The following is a 22269-nucleotide window of genomic DNA, read 5'->3' on the forward strand; positions in this document are numbered from 1 at the left end:
CTAAACATTGCTTTATCCCTATTTTAAAATAAAATTTCAAGATATTTAAGACATGGAAGGAAATGAAGATTCTTATAAATTTGATTGGTTGTACTTTATTCACGTTTTAATGCTTTTAAATATTTTTGGGTTATATTTTATATTAATTTTTGTAGGTTAAAATATGCTCTAAATTTATATACTCTTCGTACATTTGAAATTTATTTCTTCTATTTTTAGATTTTAAAATTTAAGTCCAAGTTTTATAACACCGTTAAAATCTTCTAAGTAACTTTGCTAGTGTGAATTTTAAAATGAAAAAATATTCACTTAGTAATCATATAACAAAAAAATATTAAAATGAACTTGAATTTAATAAAAGAATTTCAATCTTGTCAATAATTACACTTACAATTTAAAAAGAAATTAAGGGACTAAATTCTAAATTTGTAAAAAAAAAAAAAGAAGAAGCATATTTTAACATTACACATTTTCTTTAAATTAGGTTTTGATTGTAATTAGAGTAGTTAGAGAAACTTGATTTCTTTTCTCTCAAGGGATTGACTATGTAAGTCTCACTTTCAAATTAACCAATCCAATACATAATTAACAAAGTCATCATAATAATTAAATTAAGAGGTAAAATAAATATTAAAAGAAAAATTAAAAAACACACGTCAACTACTTAATGGAGTCTCTTGCACTCCTACTTAATGCTCTTTTTATGATTACTAAATGAAAGTAGCAGGTGTGGACTGAAGGGAAGGCTCCGTAAACTATAATTATATAACATTTAATTCAAGCCTACCATTATTTAGAGATGAAATTGTATAAAACTATAATTTAAGGTATTTTTTCATTATAAAGTTATAGTTTTATGTAATCCTTTAAACTACTTATATTATTATTTGCATAGTACTAAAAATATTATTTTAATATTTATATTTATATTTTTATACTAATTTTAAACTAATTATAATTATAATAATAAATTTAATGATTGAATTATACATATGGAAGCCTGAAATGCAGTATATAGTTATCTACAGTAACAAAAAGAAATATTCAAAACCCAAGACACTCAAAGACTTAAATTTAAAAAGAAAAAAGAAAAAACATCTATGAGATAATGTCCTGCATGAGTGAGTCGTCGAAATAGAGATCAGACCAGTAGGGAGAGGCGGCGCCACCATTGTAGCTTGAAGCACTGCTTGCATCTCCCGGAACATTGCTAACCGATGCATCGGCGGCGCCCGCCGTTGCCGGAGGGGACGTTCGGGAACTTTGAAGAGGACACGATGCTGCTACTGAGTGATCGATTAGGTTATCTCCTTGGCTGACGATAAAGTTGGAGCAATGGCCCATCTCATCACTGTTGGATGAGGTTTTCTTCTCATTATTCAACGATGTTTGGAGACCGAAAGGGACTTGTTCTTGTGGTGGATAGTGGAGCAGTTGAGAGGTTTCGTTGTTTCCAACTGAAAACTGGGTTGAATTTAATAAGTTGAAACTTTCCATGTCTTCTGCTCCAATGGTGGTGGCGCCACCGTAGTTGTCGTTGGACGCCATTGAAGCCGTCGAAGATTGGAGAAGAAATTGCAGGTATTGAAGCTTAGCCAACTGAGCAGCCTCAGCCTGCAATGGATTCTCCAAAAGGTCTCTAAGGCTAGCCAGGACCATCAAGTGAGGCAAGCTCGAAAAGATATCAGTTCTTGGTTGATGGGTCATTGGATCAATCCCCATTTGAATCAGCTTTTTCTTCAAATGAGTGTTCCAAAAGTTCTTGATTTCATTATCTGTGCGCCCTGGCAGATGTGTAGCAATGGCTGACCACCTTTCACCATTAAAAACCAAAATAAGAACTCAAACAAATTACAGAGAAAATCAAAGCTGATATATAACCCTAAACCATATATATATGCAGTTTTAAAATTACTTGTTCCCAAGAATGGAATGCAAATGCAGGATGGTTTGTTCTTCATCTTGAGAAAACTTGCCCCTCTTGATATCAGGCCTTAAGTAATTTGTCCACCTTAACCTACAACTCTTCCCACATCGGTTGAGACCTGCAATAGCGCATTTTAACAACCCTATTATATATCTATTCAAAGAAAGGAAACCGTGAATGGTTACCATTAGGGTAAACTTAAAATTATAAATTATTACCTGCAAGCTTAGGCAAAGCTCTCCAGCTGCCATGGCCGTGGTTCTTTATGTACTGAACCAGCTTTTGATCTTCTTCGGGAGTCCATGGACCTTTCTTCAGACCATCTTCATCACAACAAGGAGATCTTCCCATGATTTTTTTTTTTATCCTTTATTTCTTCTTTATTTGGTTTTCCAAATTGCTTGATTACTTGCTTTGCCTCTTTTACCACCATAACTCCTGAGGTATGCTATTTATACAGATTCTTTTACTACTCAATTTCATCTTTAATTAGTATTAAAAAAGCTATATTACAATAAGTTATGCAATGCATCATGTTAATAATTTATATGTGTTTTAACAGTTTTAATGAAAGATTTATAGATTGGATCCGAATTTAATGAGTTTTTAATTTATATTACAAATTTAGGCCTTTAAATTTTTAAAATTTTTAAATTAGTAAAGATAAAATTACACTTTGCCCTAAAATTATAAAAATTGATTTAATTATTTAAAATTATAAAAAATAGACTATAAAAATTAAAATTTCATTCGCCCTTAAAAATTTGTTTTGGCTTGGTGATGATTTAGATGACCAGAAAGAAAAATGATAGACAAGCAAAATATTTTTTTTTTTTGAAAATTTTTAATATAGAAGCATCTAATATAAACATTATGTAAAATAAAATTTTCATAAGTTTATAATCAAACTGATTTTTTAATATAATCAAATTGAATATAAAAATCGTATTTTATTAATTAAAAAACTACAGTTTAACCGAATTAAAAGTGAATTGATACATAATGACTTAAATTTCAATTTCTTGAGAACCTTTTATCACTTAATTTTGATTAATTTTGCAAGAATAGAAATTATTTTTGAAAAATGTTTAAATTTTCAATATATATATTAAATGACCCGGTGAAAATTTTAAAAAATTATAAAAGATAAAATAATTGGTCGTTTTTCACAAAGAAAATTAAAATACGATTTCGTGAAAACGTGGACGTGGGAAATTGGTCAAAGAGGAAAGCATTCCATGCACGCAAAGGGAAGGAAGAAGAATATTGTTTCGTCATACATTTTTGTTGTGTGTTGCAACTTTTGCATGGCTTCAAAATTCTATAACGTCGGAGTATTATTTATTTTAGATTTCATGATGAATAATTAAAAGTAATTAACAAATCTACGTACCAGATTCAACATATATATATATATGATTAATTTACACAAGAAATATTCGATTAAATCACAACTTGATTGATATAGACATTGTTGTCAATGCAGAAGGAAATGGGTTCGAGTGCGTTAAAACACATTATTCTCTTATTTATGAGTTAGGAAAGAGGGACTATAAGTAGTTATAAGTATTGTGTTAAAAAGAGTAAATATGATCGAAACCTATAATTCTCAATTAGGATAGTTGCTGAATAGATGCAATGTAACAAATCATTATTAATAAAATTATCCAAAAAAAAGTAAAAGAAAAAAAGTGAAAATTAAAATAATTATTCATCAAGATAGCTATCTAATTTTCTTATATAGAAAAGACAATTGAGGATATTTTCACCCGGGGACTACACATAGTTAGAGGAGAAGTTGGTGAAGCAAACTCCCCAAATCAACACCAGTTCTTTTTTTTTTTTTTTTTTTCTGTAAATATAAGTAAACGATGGTATTACTTGGATTCTTTTTTTATTAATTATTTGTGTTCAATATTTACATCCGAATATGAATATGTAAAAATAAATCTTAATTATTTTTGAAAGAATTCTTATCGGAAAAAATAAACAGATCAAATTATATTTAAAATATTTTATCGTGATTTAATCAGACTCAATTTATAAATACTTTTAATTCGAACTGATATTCATACTCTAAACACATCCATCACTTTGTTGAAGAAAGAAAAGCAAACAACCAAAATTGTATTTTTGCTCTTGTAATCATTCAATCAATGGTGGGGATTTTTTTATATGAACATTGCAGAATTCCACTAAAACCTCTAAAAGTATTGAGTCTCAGATGTGAACTCAATCTACCCACTACTAAATTCTTTTCATTTCTTATAATATTTATACTTAGACATTCGTACCCACAAAAATATTAATCTTACAAATATTTTAATTTTTTATAAATATATTCGCATCCAATTTTTATATTCAAATTCAAATAATATAATTTACACAAGCAATGAATTAAAAATCTGGAGAGCAAATTAGGCAAAGAAATTAAGAAATGGGAAATAAGAAGTGGTATTAGTTATTGATGAATTAATTTCTTACTTGTGCAAGATTGGGAACTTACCTTGTATCATAAGCTATATTAGCTCTTTCAAACCTAAACTCTTCTTTCATTTGTCAATGTAGTTAGTGTCAATGTCAATTGCCAACAGCTCCCACACTGAGACAGACCTCTTTCTTAATTTTCTTGCCATAAAAATTTCCCTTTCTTCCTTAACAATCTCTAATCAATTTTTTTTTTTTTACGGATTTAGATAAATTGAATTCAAATATTATAATTACCCTATCCAATAGGTTCAAAATCATTAGATATTGGTTCTCTAAATCCACATTATTTTGTAAATAACATATCTAAATATATTTTATTCTTAAAATAAATATTAGTAACAACCTATTAATTTAATAACAAAAATATTATGTTGTAAGCATAAAAATTTAGATTCGATTCTACTTAACACGTTCCCTGCCCTCAATAATAAAAAATTTCAAAATAATATTATTTAATTTGGATTCAAAATTAAATAACAATAATTTTAATTATCATAATTAATTATATAGTAACACCATTTAGATTTGGTACTTCAACCCAGGTTCCTTTGTCGGGTGGACCAGAGACTGTGATTTGAATAAATAAAGCAGTGATGTCATATGACAAAAACCTTTAAAATTTTTTTTTTCAGTTTTAAAACTTTCAATTGTCAGTTAAACAAACTGATTTGCTTCTTTCATCAGGTTTCCAACCAATGCATCTAAATATCCTCGTTGGCCGACACATCGTTACAACTGTTTACGAGCCCGGCCGACGGCCTGATTTTCGAGTCTGAGTTTTGTTTATTTTAACTCAGTTCGATAGCTTATTTTACATGTTAATAAATTATTTAAATTTAAATTAAAAATATTTTTTATTATTTACGTTTTTTTTTCGTTTTAAGTAAAAGTTTTCTAGAACTCCACCATTCTTCCTTAAAAGAATATTTAAAAATTTGTAGAAATTTTTTTTATATAATTAAGACAACATAAAACGCAACACTGAATAAGTTTACAAGATGACTACATAAAAAAACAAAAACAAATCAAAAAGACCCGAAATAAAACAAGAGAGCTCCCAAGCACTCTCTTCAATTGCAAATCAATGCTCAAAACAATAGGCAACATCAATCCAAGATGTTCTCACCAAGCACACCACCATTAGCCAACTTATCCGTAAATTCATTGGCTTCCCTATTGTTGCGAGCACTATCCCACATATAATCAAGGTTTCTAAAAATAAGAATGAAGTCTAAAACACCTTTCAGATGACAAGATGTTAAAACAGATAAATTAGATTAAATATTGATGCTATTAATTCAATTAATTAGACCAAGGAAATTAAACTTTTAATGATGATTTGCAACATACTAATAATATCTATACCAAATAAACTTTCAATTTCCGATTTAAGCTACTAATCAGATTTTTTTTATATATAATTTTTTTTAATTTTCCTTTGTTTTATGTTACAAATATTTAAATCCCACAATAGCAATTAGCCTCTCTGTAATCCACTTTCGTAAGTTTCACAACAAAGCGTGACGAAGATGGCTTGTGGACTAAGCCTTGTGGGGATGGGATGGGAACAGTTGGAAACCCATTTCATAAAACTCGTGTTTAAGTCCCTAATGGATCACCTAATGTAGACCATTTCAATTTTTTGAAGATATAACAAGAAATCTTGCCTCACTTTTAAGTTAAAGCCTATGAGAAATACCCAGATTCCATAAATTTAATATTAGATTTTTAAATCTCTGTTTTAAGCACACTTTTTATAAGATAATATTCCATAAATTTAATATTGACAATCTTGCTAATTCATTCTAAAATGGAAACAATATTATTATATAATCCAAAATATGAGGGAAAGCAGGAATTTGGTGATATAATTTCCAACATTTTCTCTGGAGATTACATACTCAAGCAGATGAGACAAGCCAACTACTGCCAATTTTGGCTCAACTAGTGCACGATAAATTATAAGGATTTTAAATATGTTGTGAAAAATATCAAGGAAATTTGTATATCATGTGAAGCAATGAGTTGGTTTGTTTTATGCTTAACTAGGACTAAAATATGCAGGCCAGTAGTTTGGAGTTTCTATATGCTTTATTTGGATTTAGATGTGAATATCAAATATATATATATTGATACAAATATGTTTAATTTTATGTATTTAAAAGATCTTTGAAGAAATATTTATACCATGTGGATGACAGAGGAAAATATAGGGAGGAAGAAGATGATGATGTGGATAATTCTCAAAAAATATATTGTGTAGCCGCTGAGTTAGAAACAGGTGTGGCATTGGAAGACAATATTAGTAATGATATTAATGACAGAGGAAGTTCTTTAAAAGGTTGGGTCGAGGATAATTTATGGGCTCAAGGAGGGTAGCGGTAAGAGTAGGTGAAGAATTGGAAAATGTTGGGAGATTTGGCGTTGAATTCTCGATAGATAATGGAGTTAACCATAGTTTGGAGGAATTGGTAAAACCAACGTTGGTCTTATTGAAGTTGATGATTTTAATTTTATGGGTTGTGTGGGTGATGCGAGAATGAAATGTTTGGTTTTAAACGACGCACCTGGGCTTGATGTTATTGAAGGTGATAAGCCCGGCAGGAAGTAAAATGAGCCGAGACTGTGGTCAAAATATTGATGTTTAGGGTTTTTTTTTTTGGGGGGTTGGGGTTTAAGGCTTTCTCTGTTCATTGAAGTTTTGACTCTGGCTGTAGTCAAGGTTTTGTTTGACTTGGTTGATAATGTTGGAAGAGTTTGGGCATATACAATCGAGAAAAGAAGACGTTCCTGTCTTGATTGATTGGGGAACAAATATCTAAATCTTTTTTTCCTGCCATATCTGGTTTTTTGTTTATCTCCAACCGATTCTTTGTGGTAATTTTGGTTTTGGACTCGCACACCAACTGTTCGGGGTTTTATCTCAGAAAAAGCAACGCCTTTTATTTTATTACTTGATAATGAAGAGAAGATCCATAATAACGTTATCATCTTCAGCAATCCGGTGTCAAAAATCAGACTTCATGTTTGTTTCAGTAAGGCAAATATCAAATGGAGGAAAGAGATCAAAGAAGAAAATATACCACAGAGACTATCAACTTGACAAAGTAATGGATTTGCAGAAGAAACCATCTTTAATTCTTCAGCTAAAGTCCATTATCCAATCTCAAAATCATCAACGTCTTCTTCTTCGTGACCTCGAAAAGGAAGTTGGGTTTGTGGCAAAATGGAATTTCATGTCCATCATTGAGAAGTACCCTTCAATATTCCGTGTTGGTGGTGGCTGTGGAAAAGAATTCCCTTTTGTTACCCTAACTGGAAAAGCCGAAAAGGTTGCAAGAGAAGAGGGTGAAGCAAGGAATTTGATGGAACCCATTTTGGTTAAGAACCTCAGGAAGTTGTTAATGTTGTCTATTGATTGCAGGGTGCCATTGGAGAAGGTTGAATTCATTGGAAATGAACTTGGCTTGCCTCATGACTTCAAAAAGTCATTGATTTTCAAATATCCTGAATACTTTTCCATCAAAGTTATCAATGGTAGAGCTTATCTTAACTTGGAGAATTGGGATTCTTCACTGGCAGTGACTGCTCGTGAGGAGAGATTCGCACGTGAAAGGATGTTGCAATCAGCTGGTGGTCAAAATAAGGTTCGGATCACGAAAGATGGTAACTATCTTGGTCCATTCGCATTTAAAATGTGTTATGCTGCTGGTTTTAGACCGAATAAGAGTTATCTTGAGGAGCTTGGGAAGTGGCAGAAAATGGAATTCCCTTCTCCATACTTGAATGCAAGGAGATTTGAAGTTGCGGATCCAAAAACCCGAAAAAGAGTGGTGGCTGTGCTTCATGAACTCCTCAGTTTGACCATGGAGAAGAGGATGATATCTGCCAAACTGGACGCATTTCATTCAGAGTACCGATTACCGTCCAAGTTAGTGCTATGTTTGATAAAGCACCATGGTATATTTTACATTACAAATAAAGGTGCAAGGAGCACTGTATTTCTTAAAGAAGCATATGATGGTACAAATTTGGTAGATAAATGTCCTATCCTGATGTTTAATGATAAGTTTGTTGCACTTAGTGGTAGACATGTAACGTTATGAATTATAATTAGGTTGTTACTTAACAGATGTGGGACAATACCACTTTGCAACCATGTTAATTTATGATGTCAATGCAGTTGACATAGGAGCTGATAATTGTAAAGTGTTTGATGTGGATAGTGAAAACCAGGTAAGGTGGAATTTTTTCTTAATCTTTCCTCATCGAGAATGGACTATGGATGGCACCATTTTCTGCTATGAGTTACTAGTTTTGCTTATTTGATAAAAACTGAAATCACTTACAAACGGAAGTAGAGGCAGAAACAGAGACAGCTTTCTGCACTTAAAAGCACTTCAGAATCGTAAACTTTTTAGTTCCAAATCCGACATTCACAGGGCAACATAGCTTCAGCGGATTTTATAAGAGAATTCAGCAAGGTACTAGAATGAGAAAATGAATTATGGGGTTTTGGGTGGTTTAGGTACGCTGGGTCATGAGCTTGACTTGATCATTGGTGGGGTTAATTTTGGGTTGTTCTGGGCCAAATTTTGGGTAAAATCATTTAGCAAATAGATCTTATTTTTTTTGTCAAAGTTCATTTTTCGGACATATATTGATACCTAAACTCTTTCATTTTACGGGTGGGTCTTCGGACCTAAACGGGTGATTTAGTCTAAGCATGATTCATCAGACACGTCACTCTCAGGCAGAGGGTGGTAGGGGAGCACACGTGGCACGTTACAGATTGGGAATACTATACTCGATCTCAGACAATGGCCGTGGCAACTACGCAGTTAATGCTTTTAAATAAAGTGATGAAACCGTTGAGGCGATGGGGCATTAAATCCGCTGCTATTTTGTTTCCTATTGGATACTTTCATGAATTTCAATCTTCTACCAAATTAGAACACCACTATTTCTCCATCCTTCCTCATTTTTCAGTGCCGCTATCTTCTTCGAATAATCAAATGGCGAACGAAGGTGCCTTAAGGTCGGCTATAGTATGGCTATCGGTGATCATGGTTTTAGTTGGGTTATTCACGTTTTCTTTGAAGAAAATTATGGTAACTTACGCGTTTGGGATGCTCGGAATTAGTGGGATACTGTTGCCCGACTGGGATTTCTTCGATCGTGATTTTTCTCGCTGGCCTTATCCGGTTACTGCCGACGAAAGAGCTGCTCTTCAAGCTCGAAGATCTGGATTCAAAAGGTTATTCAATTTTTCATTTCTTTTTCTCATCTTCCACTTCATTTCATATATAATATTGGAAGTGGAACTAGGCCTTTCCAAGGCTTTAAGTTCACTTCATATATGTGAATTCTCTACCCTCCATTAACGATCACTTCAAGGATCTGCGCCGGTTCGACCGGATACGCGGTAAATAAATATGTATGATCTGTATTCGAAGCACGTGCCAAGGTTTTGCGTGGGGTGTTCGAATATCTACTTGAAGTGAGTGGATAAAGAAATTAGAACTTTATAGAAAAGAAAAATGATTAAACTATACAATATTGTAACTCAATTATAAAATATATATTATTTTAAAATAAAGAAGTTTGTAATTTAAGCGTTTATATTATATAATTCAATCATTTTAGTCACTCCTGTTAAAATTACAGACAATAAGTTGACATAGCAGCTAAAAAGATTGATATAATAACAAATATAGCCTCAACTTTTATATATTATATCAATTTAATCATACTTTTAGAAAATTAGCCCTCAAATTTAAAAAAAAATTCTCAATTTGATCTTAATTTTAAAAATTTAAAAATATATAAAAATATATAAATATTTTCTAAAAATATAATAATAAATTTTAATTTTATATTAATATATATTAATAAATTTAAATTTTATTATTAAAATTTTGAGAGCATTTGTAAATTTTTAGGGTTAATTTTTAAAATTATGATTAAATCAATATAATATATAAAATCAATAGCTAAACTTGTTATTATAATAATTTTTTAACTATCATGTCACTTACCGTTAGTGATTTTAACGAGAATAACCAAACTATATAAAGTAGGTGCTTAAATTGTAATTTTTTTAATTTTAATGCTTACAATATTTTTTTTATAGTTGAGTGGCTATCTATGTAGTTTACTCAAAAATATTTTATACTTTTATAGAAAATAATGAAATTTCAACTCAGGGTCTATCTCTTTTTTTGGCGAAAATTAATTTTTGAAAAATAAATTAACTCTTTAATAAATTTGATATTTTGTTATCAATACGTGTATATAGAGAGAATTAAATAGGTAAAAAGTGAATTGCTCCATTTTTATTTTCACATAATGATGTGACAGATGAATTAATAAATAACACGAAATATAGTATGTCACGTATATCTTATGTTGACGTGGCACTTGTTTAAGTACATATTAAATGTGGTTTTAAAATTTTGATGTATCATTATCAATGAAAGTAACTTTTAATTTATTTTAGAAATTTTTATATGTAATAATCTAATTTACTAAAAATTGTATAAAGTTATTCACCCTTAACATATCAAATATAAATTATTATTGTTATTATTATTATTATTATGACTCAAAACTGACAATATTAACTATAAGGCATGGTATGATGGCTACTCATATCATCTTTTAATCATGGGGTAAGTGGATTTGATCTCCATTCATGAGAATGGATCACATTTCATGATGTTATTTTAGTAACAATTTGTTAGACCGTATGGTTATTGTATTTATTATTTTACAATTATATAAAAATTTCTTATATTAATATTTTTGAAACATTAATATAATTATGTAATTTTCGTATTCGTTTGACGTTTTACATGATATTTTAATTATTTTTTTCATGCCCTCTAAATGTCTGTTTATGTGCAGGTACAGGATTTACCCAATGAGACTAATTATTTACACCACAATTTATAGCATTGGCCTTTACAAGTGGTGGATTTTCGTATCAAGTTAAATCAAGGAACTCTACAAATACTTCTTTTTAGTATTATTATTATTTTAGGTCATCATCATCATCATTATTTATTTATTCAACAGAGTTTTTGGAGGAGTTAATTTCTCAGTTCATATTGTGTACAGTTGTGACGATTGAGGACATAACAAATAAGTTGTGCAGGTGTATTGTTGTATGGATACCTTGGGTCTAGCTGCTGGACATGCAGGGACTATGATGTTTTTTGTGCCATTTATAGTCAAATTATTTTTTAAACTTCTTTTAAATGTTATCTATTATTTTAAAGATTTAGAGTTGTTTGTTATGATAAGTAATGGACAAATCATTTAAAATTGAAAAATAATTTTTAATTACTTATATATTTGACCAACAAAAACTTGTTTTTATACACTAGCAGCAATAAACTTATTTTAACTCGATGTTAGTAACCATTATTCGGAATGAGCTAGCGGTAAATAATATCTACAGTGAAATTAAACTCATTCAAGATTGGTGTTTTAAAGATTAGGAAGTAGTTGCAGCTTTATTTCTAATATTAATTGTGATATTTAATAATGCCTTAAAAAATCAAAGCCTAATGACCTAAGGTCTAAAGTGGGCTAGAAATAATTCAGCCCAAACCTAGATTGGGCTTAAGAACTAGGGCTTAATTTCAACAACACCGAACATGTTAAATTACTATAACACCCTCTACGTACAAGGAGATATATTGGTCTTTCCACAAGAGAAAATCCAGGACTTTAGAAGGCTCTAATCTACCCAAGAATTCGAAAACAAAGCGAAAAGACTGAAGAAAAGGAAAAAGGTATGAGATTGTTAACTCACAACATGTTGTCATCGAACATCAAAGGGGTAACTAACGGTTTCCCTCTGAAGATCCAAGTGGAGAAAGTGGTGGAGAAGCAAGTCGAGATCAATCACGATTTCCTTAGGAACATATTTCCGAAGATCGACTGGAAAGCCTTCTCCGATGCTTCCAGAATCATGGGTTACGACGAGATGCCGGAGGAGCCGCCGGAGCCGTCGGTGTTGGAGTCGAACGTCGAGTTTTTGGGGAAGTTCCATCATGCCCTCTTGGAACTTCATCTCGAGGAAGGTGCGCTCCTTTGCCCCGAAACCGGCCGGAAGTTTCCTGTTAATAAGGGGATTCCGAATATGCTTTTACTTGAGGATGAGGTTTGAGGATATGGTTGGTGGTCGATACGGCTACGTTTTGGGCATTGAGGGTTGTTAATTAGGGTTTTAACACTTGTTTTTTATTTTTTGCCTTTGTATGGAGACGAATTGTGTTGATTCTAGTCTTTTGTATGGAATCAAATTAAAAATTGGTGAGATTAGTAGTAAAATTGAATCTGTGATTGATGATTCACTCAATATTAATGAAGTATTTTGAAAGGGGAAAAAATTATACATAGACGCGAATCGGAAGAATTTTGAAATACATCTATGCTTAAAATGAAAATTTTCGAACGAGTGGAAACCTATGTAAATTCGTTTGGCAAATTGATGATCTGGAAACAAACAACCGATTTTTTTTTCAAAAATCAAATGGATGCTTTTCGCAACTTCCGTATGTCAAAATGACTGAAAATTTTTTGAACTTATAAAGCAGAAGCTAGTTTGTTCAGTAATTAACAAAAGGAAGATACACCATCAGCAGTGAAAGGTATCAAACGCTTGCTTTGTAAAGAAACAGGAAATCAAAATACCGAAGACCACTTGAAGAATCAGCTCCGTCAGTCCACGCAGTTTGATTTTGTTGATCTTCAGTCGTTCCTTGACAAACGCCACCCTCAGATTTTCGATTTCTCTTATTATCTTCTCCTCCTCCAACGTCGAGTCATCAGATCAGAATTAACTTCGGATATCAGTTTTGAACCGTGTTAAAACACAAATTCGAGCAAAAAATTGGCGGGAGGCGGGGGATTTGTGAATTACCTCAGGTTCATCGTTGACGCGATTGACGGATGATTTGAGAGAAGAAAGTAGAAATGCAGCTTTGGCACATCGAATGGCAATCTGTAATTTTCGAGCTTCGTCTTGAAATTCCCCTTCGGTTCCTTCCATTCTCTATTTCTCTCTAAAATCAAAATGAATCGCTGGTTTTGGAATTTAAACGAATTTTTTACCGGTGCGGAGCAAGGGAGCGAAAACCTGGTGTTTTAAACCTTCTTTTCGGGTAAACTACAAGTTAACAGCTTACATTCACTCACTGAAATTTCAAAAAGCACTGTATCATCACTATCGATTTATTACGTTAAGCATGATTTGTATTTCATCAAATTTAGTTTGAGCTGATTTAAGTTTCACTCTCAAAGATCTAATTATTCAGTTACACTCATTCAATTATCATGTTGAACTTGCATATTTGTGCTCGTGCTCGAGCATTAAATAAAAATTTTAAAAACTAGATAAAAATAAGGATAAATTATTAAAATAATTAATTTTATTTATCTCAGACTACATTTTAATTATTTAAGTTATTATATTATAACATTTTAATCACTAAATTTTGAGCCGTTAAATGTTGTTAACTGTATAACAATAAGCTAACCTAAGACAGTAAATCATCATTTCAAACAAAAAGTTTAAATTAATTTATACAATTAATCATTATATATATTTTTTATTTTGAGCCATTTAATTTTTATTTTATTTTATTTTACTTCTCCTCTATTTTCCTCCCTTCTACATTTCTTTTAACATAATTTTTTATATTTTCATTATATATATTCTTTTAATTTTCTTTTTATTTTATTTTATTTTACTTCTCCTCTATTTTTCTCCTTCTACATCTCTTTTAACATAATTTTTTATATTTTTATTTAAAATGATAATTTAACGTCCACGCCAATAACTAAAATATTACAATATAATAATATATATTTTAAACATAAGTGACTAAAATATAACCTAAAACAAATAAAATGACTATTTTGATATTTTACCCTAAACATAAATGCAACTAAAATTAAAAGCTCTCTTAAACATACGTATTACTCAAGTACTAAAATACTCAATAAAACAACCAACTAAATTCAAAATGTCAAACAAAAAAAAAACACTAATTTCAAGCATTTTTATGCCGTACACACACAGTTGCAAGCACAAGCGTAAAGTGTCTCTATTACGACTTTTGTCCTAATTGTATTTAAAGCTTAGCGCGGTCAATTACTCACACCAACAATATAATGATAATCGATGTACCAAAAAGAGCAATAAAATTAAATCTGCAACAGCCCAAGACCTTTACTAAATCGGGACTGAAAAACACAAAGACTATAGACAAACAATGCAATTAGCAACGGTCCATAGCTCAATTTGACATGTTATAACCTAAAACATAATTACCAAAACCCATTGAAAAAAAATGTCAAATAATATAATCACACCCCCATTGAAGAGATAACCGAAAAACACCCGGAAACAACAGCAAACTGACAGGGTTAGACCTAAGTTAAACCAAAGCAATGCTGCTTTCACCACCTGGGGGCTTGCGAACACCACCAAAGTAGTCTCGAGACTCAACCTTTCCATCAGCGAAGATGTTGCTGCCGCTTATCTCCCGCATTTTCGCCATACTAAGTGGCTTCTCGGCAGAACCTGGCGGAACGTCACCCTTAAATATGTCATTACCCGAAAGCTCAGCCAATTTCTGATTAGGAATTTTCTTTGCTGTCTTAACCCTGGCCTCATCGCTCGACTAGAAAATGACATCCAAGTTCATAAATCAGTTAGACTTTTCCGAGTTTATTGATGCAAATCGAACTAAATGGCAAAACTTAAGTACTTAACGATTGCAAAAGGCAATGCAGTCCCCGTATAAGCAAAAATTGAATGACAGAAATGTAATTCGCCTATTAATTAAACTTTCTGCTATATGATATATAACTAGCTTAGGTGCAATCAGTTGCATTGAGTACAATTCGCTCTAGCATTGTCAAAACTCAGTAAGGACTAAGGAGTTTTAAGATGTACTTACATTATGTGTATGAGATTCTCCCAAGTCGAAACTGTCCTTCAATGCCAATGCACGTATGGTTGTTGGCCTCGGCAAAATTTCAGGTGGGGGTGCAAAGATGTCGTGTCCGCTAAGCTCCTTGCACTTTGCATCTGAGAGCTGCTTCTTCAACTTTGAATCTTCGCTTTCTAGCGTTCCACTTAACTCACGCTGCTTTGCCACCTCAGGAAGAGTAGTTGGCTTCTTAGGAGAAATAGTCTCTTCCTCAGCAAAAGAAATGTGACTAATTCCAGCTAGTGCTTGCTGACAATGCCGAACATCAAAACATTTAACTAAAATGTTAGTTGACACGAATATAGCATGTTCTAATAGATTACAGTATATCATCATAATAGAATTAGAAAACGAAAGAATTGAATGGATACCTGGTACATTCGTAATCCTGTCTTGTTGTTTGAAGCAGGATTGGCACTGCCTGGTTCGGACTCATCATTTTCTACATTGGCTGCAAAAATACCACTACCAGTCATCTCCTTCATTTTATATCCAGAAGGAGGTTTCCTGGAAACATCACCACATTTTGCAGAGATAATTAGATGAGCAGCAAGAAGAAGATACAAAATTCATCAAGTCATATATTCATTTTCTCATTCTAGTGCCTTCCTGAATTCTCTTATAAAATCCGCTGAAGCTATGTTACCCTGTGAATGTCGGATTTGGAGGTCCTTTGGTCATATCTCATATAACAATGGAGCAATGAACAATTGAGACAGGAAGAACGAAAGAATCAAAACTCGAATTTGAACAGAGTTCTACTTGGAATTTCAACAAACAAACGAATCTTAAATAACGGATCCTCGCAAAGCATTATGCAATTACGAGCAGTAAGAAATTTTATCCAATCCAGGAAGACATGATCGATTCAATACGATAGAAATAGTTACAGTTGGAACAGTTAGATCTCCAACGGTTAATACGGTTAGATCAGAACGGAGATCCGATGGATCACGAATTAATGGTTGATAAATAGCAGCTAATAAGGAAAGAAGTCGCGAATAATTGAACGGATCAAACATGAAAATTTTAATTTAAGCGCAGATTTGAATTCAATTTTTTTTCTCTTTTTATTTTAAATTTCTCTAAACTGTATTTGACGGATTATATTTATAACAACAATCGAAGAGCTGAAAAATTTTCAAATAAAGCAGATCTCACCGTTTGTTTAAGCTTTCAAATTCTTCATCAGTTACTTGACCTCCAAACACCACTTTTCTGATCCCATCCGACGGCTGCCATTAATAAAAAAAATCAATAAAAAATAACACAAATTCACCAGCACAATGAAGAAGAAGAAGTACCTGGTGAGGTCGGACGGAGCGAGCGGCGGAGGTGTCGGGGTCCGGCTGAGGAGTCTCAGACCAAGTGAGCAGATCTGCTGTAGAAGTATGTGGCTTCCTAACTGGAGTGCTCCTCTCCATTTTTTTCCCTCCCACTCTCAAAACTACACGCAAAGAAAAAAATGGAAATGCTTTCAATTTAATCAAACAAAAGCCTTTGGGTTCCTCTATTCTTACTCCTCCTCTGCAACAACAGCAAAAGGAGGGCAGTAGGGTACTGTTTGTAGAGCTGTGAAAGAGTGAAGAGGAAGTATGAAAACAGGATCTGAGAGATAGAGAAAGGTAGAAAGTGACGAAACCTGTCGAAACACTTGAAAATCTCTTGATCTGGAACTTTCTTTTTGTGCCTTTTGCTTTGAAATTCGATCTCACCCTTTCCCTTTTCGTTTAAATTTTCATGGATTTTCATAAATGTCCGTTTGAATTTTTTTTAAAATAATAATAAAAAGAAAAGGTAGAGTAGCTGCTACTCTACTGATTTTTGAATCTTGTACCGCCTTCCTCTCCATCAAGTATCTAAATTTGAAATTCCAATAATTCTAGTATTGTATAGATTAGTTTGTCGTATTTTAAAATATTTTATGAGCCAATATATATGGTACATTGAAGTGTTTTTTTTTATTTTGTAAGTAATTTTAGAAAAAATTTATGTCTTATTTTTAAGTCTAAAAATTTCACTAAGTATCAAATATTATTCGTAAATTATACCTTTGCTCAATTAATTATGTTTAATTTTTGTCATTTAACTATAAAAAGGTTAGAAAAAATATCAGGAATGGCCTTGTACTTAGAAGCATTTTACATTTTGATCCTCTATTAAAAAATAAGTAAATTAACCTTTATATATTTTAAAAGCGTGCAAATTAACCCCTATGAACATTAATTTAAATGGTTAATTACTAATTTGGTCCTTAAACTATAACTAAGATATTATTCTGATTTCTTAAAATTTTTCTTAACAATAATTCAAAAATTAAAAAACTTAAAATAAATATAAATTATTAAAATTATATTAAAATATTAAAAACTATGTTAAAATATTTTAAAAATAAAAATTATAAATAAAAAAATCTAAAATTTAAAAAACTTAAAAATTTTATCAAAATTTTAAATCGAAACCTAGAAATCATCGTTTTTATAAAACTTTCTTCTCTATTCTTATAAAACCCAAAAAAATCAAAAATTTAAAAATATATGGAACTGAAACAACCAAATGGCAAGGGAAACATCTTCAGAGAGAAGTAGAAAACCTCTCAAGAATCAAATGGGGTTTTAGAATATTAATTTTGTTGGAGATGTTCGTATAGTAATTTTTTTTTTTTTTTGGATGGATCAGTTCAACATGGTGATTAAGTTTAATTTTTATGGTTTTCGTTTGACATAATTCACCAATGGCCTGCCGTTTGTGTGAATATTTGAACAAATATATTTTGACATGTTGACCTCCGCTGCCATACTATTGTTTGGTTTCCTTTTAAAATTAGAACATCTCAAAAGTTTTCATGGAAGCAAAAATGTTTTCGTTGGATGAAAACCATAATTTTTTATATTTTTAATTTTTAGAAGTTTTCTATTTATAATTTTTATTTTAAAAATATTTTAATATACTTTTATCATTAATATTTATTTTTAAGTTTTTTTAAATTAGAATTATTGTTAAGAAAATTTTAAAAATCAAAATGATATTTTAGCTATAGTTTAGGTACTAAATTAGAATTTAACCATTTCAATTAACGTTTCACATCATCATTTAATAGATAAAATTTAACGATGGGCTAATTTGTACATTTTGAAATGTATAATGATTAATTTGTCTATTTTTCAATAGAGAGTCGAAATGTAATCCACCTAAATACTGAAACTTTCCTAATATTTTTACCATCGAAAGTTATAACATACTCATCCATATTATCAATTTATAGTTTTTTTTCATTAACTATTAGACGACTAATTTAGTAGCACAATATCTAGAATTATTCATAGCTCCTCCTCAACTCATAAATAGGAGGACAATGCGCTTCAGCGCTCTCGAACCCATATACTCCTATATTGACAACAATACTTATATTAATCGAGTTAAGATTCAATCGGCTAGTCTTAGACTATAGTTACAATACCAAGTTTTAAATTTTTCATAATTTATTTTTAAAATTATAAAATATTTTATAATTTATAATTTATATAAAAAAGTTATAAAACCTAATAAATTTTGATAGGAATTAATCATTCGTACTATCCAGTGTTCTTTCATCTATTTTATATCTCCACAATTAAACTTTATCTTCATACACGATGTTTGCAATAAAATTTGGATATTCATTTTCTTTTTTCAAGAAGGAAATTTAGATTAAAAAATTTGCTCATATCTTTTTATTTAAATGCTTGTTTATATTATTAAGAAAATTGCTTACATGAGTATCCTAACTTATTATGTAATACCCTTACCCGTATTCATTGCCGGAATAGGATACGAGATATTACAGGAGTTTACAAATTAATTTTTTTTTTAACTCAATATAACCCCTTTATAGATATCTAACATTCCCTGCAATTTTAAACCAAAAGCAATCCACTTCAACTAATCCAATTCAACATATTTTCAAGATAGATTAACGCATATAGATGCAAACATATTTATAAAATAACATCATCACATACCAAAATCAGGTTTGTTAACCATACCAATGACTAACTTTACATTCATTTTACGTTAACATTTACTTTATTAGCTTATACATGCCATTGATTTCAAAAATAAAGTTTCTTGATATACCAAAATCTTGAAGTTGATAGTGTGATGTGTCTCCGACCAAATCCGACCTCCGAGCTCTTAACACTACAAAACAGGGAAAAAGGAAATAGGGTTAGCACTTTGTGTTTAGTAAGCTCATGTAACAAGAATTATACTTACATAATATTTTGAATATGCAATAAACATTCAAATATCCATTCAATGCATTATTACCCTAACATGCACAAACTCAACATTTAAGTTAGTACAATAATTTCCATGTGTCAATAATATATATACCATGATTGATGACTCATCAATACCATGATTTCCATTCCCTTATTATTTTTTTTCATATTTATCCCATTGAATTTCTCGAAATTTTCGATGGATTTTCAGAGGTAGGCTTTTAGTGTACATTTCCGGGTCCGTCAATTCATATTCATGTGTGCACATTTCCATTTCAGAGAGCACACTCCCGCGAACCTCATCCTTACAGCGGGATTACCAGTCCAGGCTAAATCCCCGGTAATATAAACTCATAGAGTATTGTTGGGATTACCAGTCCAGGCTAAATCCCTGCAACGACAATTACTCTAATGAGCTTGGATCTGAATTACCAGTCCAGGCTAAATTCAGACCCTAATTCAGATTACCCGTCCGGGCTAAATCCATTTTCTACATATTCTTCGGGAGGGCTATATCAGAATAGGATCACCCGTCTGAGCTAGATCCTTTTTATCGTCAATTCCTTTTCAGAGATCCATCGAATTTTCCTTTCATTCAACCGAGATTTCTTCCCCTTTTATCAAATATATCAATGTTTCATCAATTTTCATACAATGAATATTAAAATCATATTCACATCAATAACATACATTTCAAGCATTTAAGAATATAATTCAAGTTACATGAACTTACCTCGAGACTTGTTTGTAAACAAAAATCTACTAATCCCGAACTTTTTCCTTTCCTTGATCTAGCTTCATATTTGAATCTTCTGGATCTAGATAAATAAATTTAATTATCAATTTAATACATTTCATGTTCATATGCAACATTCTCTATAATTCAACTATTATTTATAGTTCATTCAAAGCTGTCTACTTGAGTCATAGTCACTAAATTATTTTTATCTTGAGCTACAGAACTCCTAATTAGGATCCGCTAATTTTTCCTGAAACTAAACTCACATATATTCTTACCATAAAATTTTCATAGTTTTTGGTTTAGCCAATAAGTACAGTTTATTCTTTAAATTCACCCCTATTCTGCTGTCTGATAGTTCTGACCCTTCTTCACTAAAAATTAATTATCTCTTCATATAGGATTCAAATGATGTTCTTGTTTGTTTCTATTAAAAATATACTCAAGCAGGATTTTATACATATAAATTTAAGCCCATGATTATTTTTATTCAATTTTTTATGATTTTTCAAAGTAAGAACAGGGGAACCCAAATTCATTCTGACCTTATCTCACAAAATTCATTATATCTCAAGATTTACAAATCCATTGCTTACATCGTTTCTTCTATGAGAAACTAGACTCAATAAGCTTTAACTCCATTTTTTTTCATCTTCTAATTCTATTTCTAAAATTTATGGTGATTTTTAAAAGTTAGTCTACTGCTACTGTCCAAAACTGTTTTAGTGCAAGCTGTTTATTACCATTTTTCCCTTAGGCTTTAAATAAATGATAATTTAATCCCTACTCAATTAACCTCTCAATTGAGCTGATTTTTCTCAATTAACACTTTATTCTATCACCTTAAACTAGTTTACAACCTTTGGAAATCATAATTTTAGCACTAGACTTTAATTCCAAATATTTTCACAATTAGGTCCTAAAAATTAATTTCTATTGAAATTACCTAATAAAATCATCTCATAAACAAATTAAAGCTTCAATTTAATTCTATTTCATCATAAACTTACAGCACTCAACCATGGTGACTTTCAATTTCATCCATGAAATCAAAAACTATTGAATTTAATAGTAGGACATAGTTGTAAAAGTCTTAGAAACACAAAAATTACAAGAAATAGGCAAGGATTAACTCACTTGGTGCAAAAATTATGAAATACCAGCTTAAAGAACCCCTCCTATGGCGTTTTGGCTGATGAGAATGAAGAAAAATGAAGAGAAATCTAGATATTTCCTATTTAGTCCTATCTTTATTTAGTTAATTATGCAATATTCCAATTTTGCCCTTAAATTATCAATTTTCCTACTGATTTCATGCCCTTGCCGTCCAGCCCAAATAAATTTTGGGTCTAACTGCCTTTTAAATACTTTCTCATTAAAGGTGATCATGGGTCGGGCCGGGCCGGGCCCAGACAAAAGTTTAGGCCCATCTACTAGGCCCGGGCCAGTCCCAGCCCGAAATATGGGCCTAAAAATTTGTCCAAGCCCGACCCGAAATAAAATGGCTAAGCCTGAGCTCTGCCCGGCCCGACCCATATTAATTTTTTTTCTTATTTCATTAAATAAAAAATTTAAAAATATAATAAATCAAATATATTTAAAAATATAAAAACAAATATTAAAACAAATAAAAATGATACTAAAACAATTATTAAAACAATACACAAATTGACAATATAATAAAAAATTGTTATATTAAAATTTTAAAATGATTAAAAATAAAATAAAAATATATTAATATATGATTCGGGCTCGAGCTCGGGCCAAAAAACTCTTACCCGAGGCCCGTCCCTTTTTCTAAACGGGCCTCGTTTTTTTGCCCAAGCCCATTTTTCGGGCCTA

At 31.1% G+C, this 22269-nt stretch overlaps 5 protein-coding genes and 1 long non-coding RNA gene across 6 annotated transcripts; 3 read left to right on the forward strand and 3 right to left on the reverse strand.

The window, feature by feature from the left end:
• Positions 1-941: 941 nt before the first annotated feature.
• Positions 942-2352, reverse strand: LOC108465949 (transcription factor MYB93-like). Its single transcript, XM_017766327.2, has 3 exons — positions 2146-2352; positions 1916-2045; positions 942-1813 (listed from the first exon to the last, which is right to left on the reverse strand). The coding sequence occupies exons 1-3, from the start codon at positions 2276-2278 to the stop codon at positions 1099-1101; spliced, it is 978 nt and encodes a 325-aa protein (XP_017621816.2). The 5' UTR covers positions 2279-2352; the 3' UTR covers positions 942-1098.
• Positions 2353-7084: 4732 nt separating this feature from the next.
• Positions 7085-8626, forward strand: LOC108481915 (protein WHAT'S THIS FACTOR 1 homolog, chloroplastic-like). The gene has a single exon (XM_017784989.2). It carries the CDS (start codon positions 7378-7380, stop codon positions 8521-8523), a length of 1146 nt encoding a protein of 381 aa, XP_017640478.1. The 5' UTR covers positions 7085-7377; the 3' UTR covers positions 8524-8626.
• Positions 8627-9102: 476 nt separating this feature from the next.
• On the forward strand, positions 9103-11677 carry LOC108484444 (signal peptidase complex-like protein DTM1). Its single transcript, XM_017788233.2, has 2 exons — positions 9103-9674; positions 11324-11677. The coding sequence occupies exons 1-2, from the start codon at positions 9238-9240 to the stop codon at positions 11409-11411; spliced, it is 525 nt and encodes a 174-aa protein (XP_017643722.2). The 5' UTR covers positions 9103-9237; the 3' UTR covers positions 11412-11677.
• A 439-nt stretch (positions 11678-12116) lies between these two features.
• LOC108481216 (multifunctional methyltransferase subunit TRM112 homolog A) lies at positions 12117-12709 on the forward strand. The gene has a single exon (XM_017784381.2). It carries the CDS (start codon positions 12219-12221, stop codon positions 12591-12593), a length of 375 nt encoding a protein of 124 aa, XP_017639870.1. The 5' UTR covers positions 12117-12218; the 3' UTR covers positions 12594-12709.
• Positions 12710-13029: 320 nt separating this feature from the next.
• Positions 13030-13477, reverse strand: LOC128293069 (uncharacterized). The gene is made up of 2 exons (XR_008283107.1): positions 13350-13477; positions 13030-13269 (listed from the first exon to the last, which is right to left on the reverse strand). It is a non-coding gene; the product is annotated as an uncharacterized LOC128293069 (long non-coding RNA).
• Positions 13478-14635: 1158 nt separating this feature from the next.
• LOC108457519 (uncharacterized) lies at positions 14636-17335 on the reverse strand. Its single transcript, XM_017756647.2, has 6 exons — positions 17069-17335; positions 16731-16873; positions 16588-16661; positions 15798-15933; positions 15394-15675; positions 14636-15114 (listed from the first exon to the last, which is right to left on the reverse strand). Exons 2-6 carry the CDS (start codon positions 16848-16850, stop codon positions 14869-14871), a joined length of 858 nt encoding a protein of 285 aa, XP_017612136.1. The 5' UTR covers positions 16851-16873; positions 17069-17335; the 3' UTR covers positions 14636-14868.
• Between the last annotated feature and the right edge of the window lie 4934 nt (positions 17336-22269).

This window comes from Gossypium arboreum, chromosome 5 (genome assembly GCF_025698485.1).
Source record: "Gossypium arboreum isolate Shixiya-1 chromosome 5, ASM2569848v2, whole genome shotgun sequence".
NCBI lineage: Eukaryota > Viridiplantae > Streptophyta > Magnoliopsida > Malvales > Malvaceae > Gossypium > Gossypium arboreum.

Bases quoted from the DNA above. Each gene is read 5' to 3' on its own strand.
- LOC108465949 (XM_017766327.2), bottom strand. From the start codon at position 2,278: ATGGGAAGATCTCCTTGTTGTGATGAAGATGGTCTGAAGAAAGGTCCA. The intron at 2,046-2,145 runs GTAATAATTTAT...GCGCTATTGCAG, and splicing joins AGCTTTGCCTAAGCTTGCAG to GTCTCAACCGATGTGGGAAG. The intron at 1,814-1,915 runs GTAATTTTAAAA...TAATGGTGAAAG, and splicing joins CATTCCATTCTTGGGAACAA to GTGGTCAGCCATTGCTACAC.
- LOC108481915 (XM_017784989.2), top strand. From the start codon at position 7,378: ATGAAGAGAAGATCCATAATAACGTTATCATCTTCAGCAATCCGGTGT.
- LOC108484444 (XM_017788233.2), top strand. From the start codon at position 9,238: ATGGCCGTGGCAACTACGCAGTTAATGCTTTTAAATAAAGTGATGAAA. The intron at 9,675-11,323 runs GTTATTCAATTT...GTTTATGTGCAG, and splicing joins CGAAGATCTGGATTCAAAAG to GTACAGGATTTACCCAATGA.
- LOC108481216 (XM_017784381.2), top strand. From the start codon at position 12,219: ATGAGATTGTTAACTCACAACATGTTGTCATCGAACATCAAAGGGGTA.
- LOC108457519 (XM_017756647.2), bottom strand. From the start codon at position 16,850: ATGGAGAGGAGCACTCCAGTTAGGAAGCCACATACTTCTACAGCAGAT. The intron at 16,662-16,730 runs GTACTTCTTCTT...TATTAATGGCAG, and splicing joins GCTCCGTCCGACCTCACCAG to CCGTCGGATGGGATCAGAAA. The intron at 15,934-16,587 runs GTGAGATCTGCT...TGATGTTTCCAG, and splicing joins TTTGAAAGCTTAAACAAACG to GAAACCTCCTTCTGGATATA.